At 38.5% G+C, this 8,474-nt stretch overlaps 2 protein-coding genes across 2 annotated transcripts in view; one reads left to right on the plus strand and one right to left on the minus strand.

Moving 5' to 3' along the window:
- The window catches only part of LOC107676498 (phospholipid-transporting ATPase IA-like), a 183,185-nt gene extending 182,665 nt beyond the window's left edge, over positions 1–520 (plus strand). Inside the window, exon 37 of the mRNA XM_016471053.1 lies at positions 285–520. Within this exon, the coding sequence (XP_016326539.1) occupies positions 285–382 (98 nt within the window). The 3' untranslated portion in view covers positions 383–520. The remainder of the gene's footprint in view (positions 1–284) is intronic.
- Positions 521–5,314: 4,794 nt separating this feature from the next.
- LOC107676500 (protein shisa-3 homolog) overlaps positions 5,315–8,474 on the minus strand; it is a 6,189-nt gene continuing 3,029 nt past the window's right edge. The window contains exons 2-3 of the mRNA XM_016471054.1: positions 7,954–8,139; positions 5,315–6,205 (exon numbers count right to left, since the gene is read on the minus strand). Of these exons, the coding sequence (XP_016326540.1) occupies positions 5,619–6,205; positions 7,954–8,139 (773 nt within the window). The 3' untranslated portion in view covers positions 5,315–5,618. The remainder of the gene's footprint in view (positions 6,206–7,953; positions 8,140–8,474) is intronic.

Below are 8,474 nucleotides of genomic sequence, written 5' to 3' on the forward strand. Positions count from 1 at the left end.
TAAAGGTACTATTACTACTATTTGTATGCACACATTATTTTCCTTCTGATTTAAGAAATCTTTTATTTATTTTTCAAAGTGAACACCCTGGTGATGATTTAAGAGAAGGCTCATGCTAGAGAAACAAAATGAGCATTTTTTTCCCTTCTCATTGTATGTTGTTTATTTTATTTGCTTCATGTTTTTATATGATTTAATTTGTATCACTTGTCTTGTAAGTTTGCCAGCAGAATGTTTAGTTGAGTGTATTTATCTGATGCATGTTTTCTGGGTCCTGTTTACAGACGGCTACGCATTCTCACAGGATGAGAACGGAGTGCTCTCCCAGTCTGAGGTCATCAGAGCCTATGACACCACCAAGCAACGGACCAGTGAGTGGTGAGATCTGGCTCGCTGGGCCCCGCCCCCCTCAGCGGTCACTTCACTTTTTAAAGGCTGGCAGAGAGCTGAAGCCTGTCAGTTTAACTTTGGCCAGCCAAGGGCAACAACGGATACGAAAAACGAAGCACTATGAGAGAGAAAAAAATCAAGTTCTGCTGTGCTGTAGTTGTATGTTCAACAGCAGACACGAGCACTGTGCTAGCATATTTTTGCCCAGCCTGCGGTCAGTATGGTTTCTGATCTGTCAAACAGAGGAGAACAGCATAAAGAATTGACTCTCCTCTCTCCTCCGCCATTCCTTCGGCTATGAGTGTTACAGCCAAAAATGTGTTGTTGATGAGGGTGGTGATAAAGGTGTTGAGAAACATTTGTGGTAATGGTCTTTGACTGTGACTTCCTAATCATTAATGGCACATAAAACACTCCCTTTTGTTTTTATATTACATATGTATTTTATTTGCGTCAGAAAACGAGACGTATGCCAGATAACCAGAAATTAAGATCCAAAGAACATTATAAATGCAGTCTCGATTTTAAAAACAACATTTCGAAATTATAATTCGGTGTTAACCGGTTGTTTTTACACGCCTCAGATGTGTTCTGCACTAATTTGAGAACTTTACCCTTGATTTTTGATTATTTTTCATGTTAAATTCTAATGTACCAAGGCCTTATATTTGTTGTTGCCTTCAGCCATTACTGGATATATTTTTTGTTTTGTTTTGTTTAGTTGTGTTTGGAATTTAGATTTTTGTGGTTTAATTTTTGTACAAAAAAAAAATTTAGTTTTAAGTTTTGAATTTAGTTTTGATCAGTCAGTTTATCGTGCCTGATTCTTTAGATCTTAACTTGCATGTATCTACCTTTCTTTTTTTTTTTTTTACAATTTGGCAACATTTCAACAGCTTTCTTGAACACGTTTCTGCATTCCACATCTTACACGGCTGCAATGATCGCAAAGGTGCCTAACAGGAATTTTTTTCCCAGTGAGACTCTAGCTAGGCAGCGTTACAGCACGCTTACACGTTAGACCAAAATAATGATGTAGTATCAGGCTTCTACACAGGCAAAACGAGAGCTTTTTAAGCCACACATTAAACCTCGGCCCTGTTTATGCGTTCAGCTCATCGTAAGGGGCTCATGTGAAACTCTTTTAGATGATCAGATGTTCACCATAATGTTTATTTGACTTAGAACAGAGTGTTAATCCCTCAAACATAAGTGCCATTAGCATAGGGGAGGAACGGAGGATTTTGCCAGACCCACACAGTATCGATACAACTTTGTCTCTATAGTTATTTAGTGAATTTGTATTTTTATATTGGACTAAGTGTGACTTTTTGGACTGATCTGCTTTGTAATGAAAACGTCGTCCCTTTTTTTTGTGGTTCCCCTTCAAACACTGAGCTTAAGTGACTACAACTGTCTTATTAACGCTTCTTTATTTGATGGAGTTTGTGCGTTGGTTTTCTTCTCCCTGTGGGAGAGCACGTTTTGTATAGTGCGTCTGCAATGTGTCGTCTGCATGTGCATGTGAGCTGCGTTTCGGATGCGTGCGTGACTGAGTGAGTGTTCGTGATCCCGTCAGTGTGCATGTCCGTTTAACTCTATTAAAACAGTTCTCCTGGTGAATCACTTGCCTGAGAGACTCGAATGAGGATGCGTGTGTGACGTCCTCTGTGTGGTCCGGTTGTGTGCCGCTGCTTATTTCATTCGTCTGCACGACTCCAGGTATACTAATGGTGAGCTATATGCCGATGCATGGCCCTGTACGTCAGCAGGTGTAAGTGTGTGAGCGCATGTGTGTCTCAGTTTGTATGAAGCTTTGCTAAAGCTTGACCAGAGATGTTGCACAATGCACTCTTTTATCTTTTATGTGATGAATATTCTCTTATCTAGTTCATATCAGTTGCAGTTTATTTATCTGGATGGATGTACTGTTCATGTTCTTTATTTAGTTTCAGATCTCACTGTAACTATTCTAATTCCAGCAGAAAAGTATTTTATTTAATGTGAAAAGAATGTTTATGGCTACTGTGCATTTAGTTCCTTAAGCTGTGCTTTTGACCGATCGTTGGCGTTGTGGGTCGTCGTTCGACTCAAACTCTGGAACTATGAAGTGATGTTGGTTAAAGGCTTGGACTGTTGCTTTCTAAAACCCCGTCTGTCAAAGTGACTGATTGCATGAATGGAAAAGTCGTTCTTGATTTAGCCTAAATGTTTATTGTACACTGAATCTCCCTCTAGTGTTGGTCACTTTAAAGAATGAAAATGCACTTTTATGTGGTTTCAGATTCTCTAGTGGGTGTTTTATTTTTTCTTTCGGATCTTTGTTTTATGTCTTTTTTGTTAAATGATTGTTTAGCATGTTGGAACTGCAAACTTTTAAGTGTTTTGTCTTAATTGCCATGAAGGACTACTGAAATAAAATTTCCAACTGAAGCTCTTCTCTGGTGATTTCTCTCATTTTTTTGTTGCATCACCAGATTCTGTTAATTATATTCTGATGAAGCCTCAAGGTTGTTCAAGATATACGCTATTAGTATGAGAATAGTATTGTAGCAGGCATCAAGAGAATCCCTGATCATATATGTCGTATGGCCATATATGATCAGGGACCAATGCATTTCTAGGTTTTTTTTTACACAAGCATTAAATTATACTTTAGCAAACACTTCCCAGCATGCATAAATCTCTGCTTCTGGCCGCTATAATGTTTATGACTTAAAAAGACAGTAAACTCTTAATGCATTGGATTTCATGTCCTCTTTTAGTGTTTCACTGCCTACACAGCACTTGCTAATACACACAACTTCAGAATGAGCTGATCCTCTTCAGAGGGCAGTTATGGTGTTAAAATTTATCTTGATGTCGTTTACAGCCACCAAAATCTGTTTACACTGTTTAATCATGAGCAAACTCCGGCTCAGCACTTCCCATGAACACCCAATATATTACACAAACTTTTGAAAGCTTTTTTTTTTGATTGCTTGGTTTCTGTTATTGTGAAATCCAATGTGAAATATATTTCATGCAAAATATAGTCTGCCATAACCATCGTTCTTAATGGCAAATGGCAATGGCAAATTTATTTATATAGCACCATTAATTACAACCCATGGTTGTCCAATGTGCTTTACGCTTTACATAAAATGAAAACACAAAAACACATTTACTTAAAAATACACAAAGTATAATAAAAACAAAATGTAAGGCAGGAGAATGTAAATTTAGATTATAAGCCTTATCAAACAAATTAATTTTTATGATAGATTTAAAAGCAGATACAGTCTGATTGTGATAGGTAATTCATTCCAGAGTCTGGGGGCAACTACAGAGAATGCACGGTCACCTCTGCACTTATACTTCGACCTAGGGATAACCAACAGTCTCTGGTTGGAAGACCGAAGTGATCTGGTGGGAACATGTTCAATCAATAGGTCAGAAAGTTAAACCAATTTAAGGCACTACCCTTAATGCCTGTGCATTGCTCCAACCAAGCAATAAGGACTTCGTGATCGACCGTATTAAATGCAGCGGTCAAATCTAGGAGCACAAGCACAGCATAGTTGCATAAGAAACTATTTCTGTTACAATGACAGTTAACAATTTGCTTAATATTTTTGTGGAAACCATGATACATTTTTTTCAGGATTCTTTCATCAATATAAAGTTTATAAGAACTGCATTTTTTTTTTTTTGACTGATCACTTTTGATTAACACTTTTATTCAGCAAGGATGATTTAAATTAATTTCTTTCAGACATTTTTTTTTACCCCAAACAGAACAGTAGTGTATATATTAAGCATCAAGTATTTTCTGTGATTGTTGCATTGTACAGAATTTTGCTCTTAGTGTGGAAAGACAAATTATGTTGAAGCTGGTCACCGTGTGTGGCATTAAACAGGATGCGATATCAATCTAGACAGGAAAAGGTGGAGATATGTCAAATAGATGACATCCCCTGTCGTTTAGATCTACAGTATCATTCTGACTGCTCTGTTGGTCAGTGACATTAATAGAGTTGTTATCTGTTCCATATTTTAATAACAGCCGTTTATTTACGTTGGCTGCTCTTGATGTAAACGTATCCATGGCTGTGTCCCTAGAAAGAATTAGTCCATGGGTTAAAACAAGTTTTCCCTTCTTGGGTAACAGGAATGTCACGTATTCTCAGTCAGCCTGTTCTAAAAATGGAACCTTTTATGTTAGTGATATCATACAGTTTCTTGAATGTTCTTCCATTCTTATATCTGATGTATTACTGTTGTTTCAGAGAGATGAGACCAACTAACCACAGGTGGAAGATAAAAGAGTTTAATTTAGCTCAAAAACACTGTTGGTTAGAGACTGTAATACTTATTTGAAGGCCGTCTCGTCACATGATGTGCTTCCAGCTGCTCTGTACATTTAGATACACCTGATCATTTACAAAACATCTCGTATCAAATATAACAAAACTGTGTTGCCAGTGTAATCTGAAACTGAGCCAATAATGGCTTTCAGATTGCTACAAATGATACAAAATTGAAAAATGAATGTTCTCCAAACATTAGAAACAGAGGTTTCCCCAAGGGTAGCTGTACATTCACGTGATGTTAACCTGTTCCTTATGTGACTGATACTCTGTGTATTCTGAGCAAGAATAATGCATGATGAATGCCTGTTTTAAATGTTATTAACAATTTTTGTCTCAATCTGGCAACTTAAAATTTTAATCTGACCCTTTGGAAAAAATAAGAAAATTTCTATAAAATCCCCATTCATACAGTGCACCATTTGTGTGCAGGACCCCTAAAATGGGATTGAGATTGTCATGAAATTCTGTCGTTCTTTTGTAATGTCTATACAGTATATATCAAATGATCTCAAATACAGAGGCTAAATGTTCAGTGGAGTGTCATTGACCAGCCGGAGTTCTTTAAAAAAAAAAAAAAGTGCATACAAGATTTGATCAGTTGTACATTTAGAAACAGGCATCCATGTTCTGGCATGTTGTATCCAGCACTTGAGTGTCTGTTTGATTGCTAGTTCACTATCTCACCAGCTTTAGTGGCCCACGTGGCTCTTAAATTCCAGCTGCGCTCTCAAAGTGCCAATCGAGCTTGCTGAAAGACACATTAGTGCCTATTTCCTTGAACAGAAGCCCCTGTAATATGAGTCTACAACAACGGCATTGTGAATGACAGATTCTTTGGTGTCCGTTTCCTTTTGAGCAGCAGCCGGGAACCCCAGGTCAGCTCTGGCTGAAGTCAGCAAAGCCCTTGTTTGTGGAGAATGGTTCCTGCGGCAGGGGAAAGAAGTACTGTTGTGGCAGAAGGAAGCCGGAGCTTTGCAGGGTCTGGTGGTGCAGCTGTAACTGGCTGTGAGCGTGCGTGTGCTGGAGAGAGTTACTACCCTGCAGGCCCTGCTGGGAGGTGTAGGGCGGTGGAGGAGGCGGAGCCAATAGAGGCTGCGTCAGGGCCACAGACACAGGAGTGGAGGCCGTGGAAGATGAGACCACCAGGAGCTGCTGTTGCGAACACTGTCCCAGCCCGTCACCCCGGCCCAGGGAGAAGCGCCGGACTGAGCTGCCTCCACCCACTGAGCTGGAGCTGGTGGTGGCCGTGCTGGACTGGCGTGATGGTGTGCGGAGGCTGGGAGGGGCTGTGGTGAGGATCATGGGGATGGTTTCGCCCTGGCTGCGCAGTGAGAAGCGGATGGGCTGCTGTGTGGGCTGCTTGGGTCGCAGGCAGGTGCAGCAGTACACGGCCACTAGAGAACCGACCACTACAAACGCCACAAAGATGGAGCCCACCATCAGGAAGGGCACATAGATGGGCTCTGTGAAAGAGAGAAACAGCATTAGTGGTTAGAGAGATTGTAATCTTCCTCAGTTTACTATCTTAAAAATAAAGGGTCCAAAAGGTGGTTTTCACAGTGATGCCATAGAAGAATCAATGTTGGTTCTCCAAAGAGTGAACAGTTCTTAAAAGAACCTTTTTTTTCCTAGTGTGAAGAACATTGTAATAATCTGAAGATCCTGTATTCACTAAAGACCCTTTTGTGTAATGGAAAGGTTTTCATGGATGTTTAACATCAGCTGTCTTCTGTGGTTCTTCATGGAAGCATAGACGCCAATAAAGAACCTTTATTTTTAAGACTGTACTACTAGATTTAAAATATTTCATGACAATAATGTTCTTAATATTTAGAACGTATTGTGAATTATTGCTTCTCAAATGTGAGTTGTTGCTTAATATTTCAGTAAGTGCTTGTTAAAAGGTTATTTCATATGGAATATTAATTTAAAAATCACAAAGAACAATTACTAAATGTAACTTTTTTTCTTATCTGAACCTCTACTGCTTATTTTGCATTGTAATTTATTCAAAATAATATCTTTTCAATATCTAAATTGGCTAGAGCTTTGTTTTACATATTCAAAGCACATATTCCCCCTGTTTGCTTGAGGCTATGGCTGTAAAACACCCAAATGTGTTTTGAATCAAGTGTAAACTTAATGATTAATTATATTAAGTCAAAGAAACTGTAGGACCCCATTTTGATCAGTTACCAGCATAAACACAGTATTTCACATTAAACACAACTACTTATCCTATACATATATTCTTATATAACTGAGATCAGTATATTAGGTGGAATGAGGAATAATGATCAGGTCAAACAGATTAGAGTTGACAGGTTATTTAAACCGTTAAGCCTTTATAAAAAAAATATATATACTAATTTAAGAATATTTAGTTTGTGCTTGACGGTAACTAGACATTTCCTTTTTGGCATCCTCAGGTTTTCAGCTTAAAACATCTGCTGTTATGGTGTTAAACTATATGTTTGTGGACATATAGGCTACTCTTTTTAGATTAAATGACACTGTTGAGATTGACTTTATTACGATTAAATGATATGAGGCTGATTGCACTTAACTTCTGATGAAGGAATCAAGAAAATCTGGCAACTTGTAGAAATGAAAAATTGTTGTAACAAGTTCTAATGATGAGAACATTTTCTCCAGTGACTGTGCAGGTGTGTCAGGTTAACCTCTGCTCTGCTCTTTCAGACATTATAACAGGTGCCTGAAATCCCTTTATTGCTGTCTGTATATTATCAGAGTAAAACATTCTGTAATACACTTATTTCCTAAGACCTAAAATATCACATAATCCTATTGATGACATTCTGTAATATGATCATTTTGCTGGCAACAAGAAAACTATTATAAGTAATTCAACCAGATGTCATTATGGTTTCATTTGATATCCCTAGTCAGGTAGTTTATGTAGCCTAGTGCTTATAATAAAACAGTGTTATATCTAGTACTTGGTTTTACAAATGCTTTAAGATTAAGTTAATAGTAAGAGGATAAAACTAATTTCACTATACTTTGCAGGTAACCTTTTTTTCTAGAATAGAAACTATAGCATATATTTGTTCAGTCAGTTATATGAATCGTACAAGTTGGTTGGTTTTACAGCTTTTTTTATCTGAATGTTTTTACATAATGCATTTTTATTTATGCGTTTTTTTGTTGGTCTGAGATATTGTTATTTCTGAGTTGATCTGTGTCTCACGGGCAGCATATTGCGTGTTACTCTCCACTTCTCTGTCGTTCGTGCAGGTTCCCTGATCGAGGCGCGCCTCCGGGGCCGCACAGCAGTAGCGCAGCGAGCAGCTCCCGCAGCACACCGTCGCGTCCGCCGTGTCGAAGTCCTCTGGACACTGAAAGCGTCTCGCAGTTCTCCCCCAAAAAGTTGTGGCTGCACAGAGACCAGCGCGTCTGCTCTGAAGCCACTTTTCAAATGTTTGTTTGAGACTCGCACCCGCTCCGTTTCAATGACGCGCACGCAGTTGGCTGGCCTGACGTGCGCATTCATGTAGCTGGGTCTGCGCCCTGTTGCCCGGGGAACGCAAGATGGACAATCAGAGAGAGCTGATTGTATTCTGTGTCCAACAACTTTAATAGAAAGATCTGTTTCTTTCTTTCTTTCTTTCTTTTTTATTGCTGCTTCTTTTTTAGCAGTTTCCTTATGGTTTACTTAGGTTATATATATATATATATATATATATATATATATATATAGCATGGAGTCTT

Source organism: Sinocyclocheilus anshuiensis, unplaced genomic scaffold (genome assembly GCF_001515605.1).
Source record: "Sinocyclocheilus anshuiensis isolate Anshui unplaced genomic scaffold, SAMN03320099.WGS_v1.1 scaffold64, whole genome shotgun sequence".
Classification (NCBI taxonomy): domain Eukaryota; kingdom Metazoa; phylum Chordata; class Actinopteri; order Cypriniformes; family Cyprinidae; genus Sinocyclocheilus; species Sinocyclocheilus anshuiensis.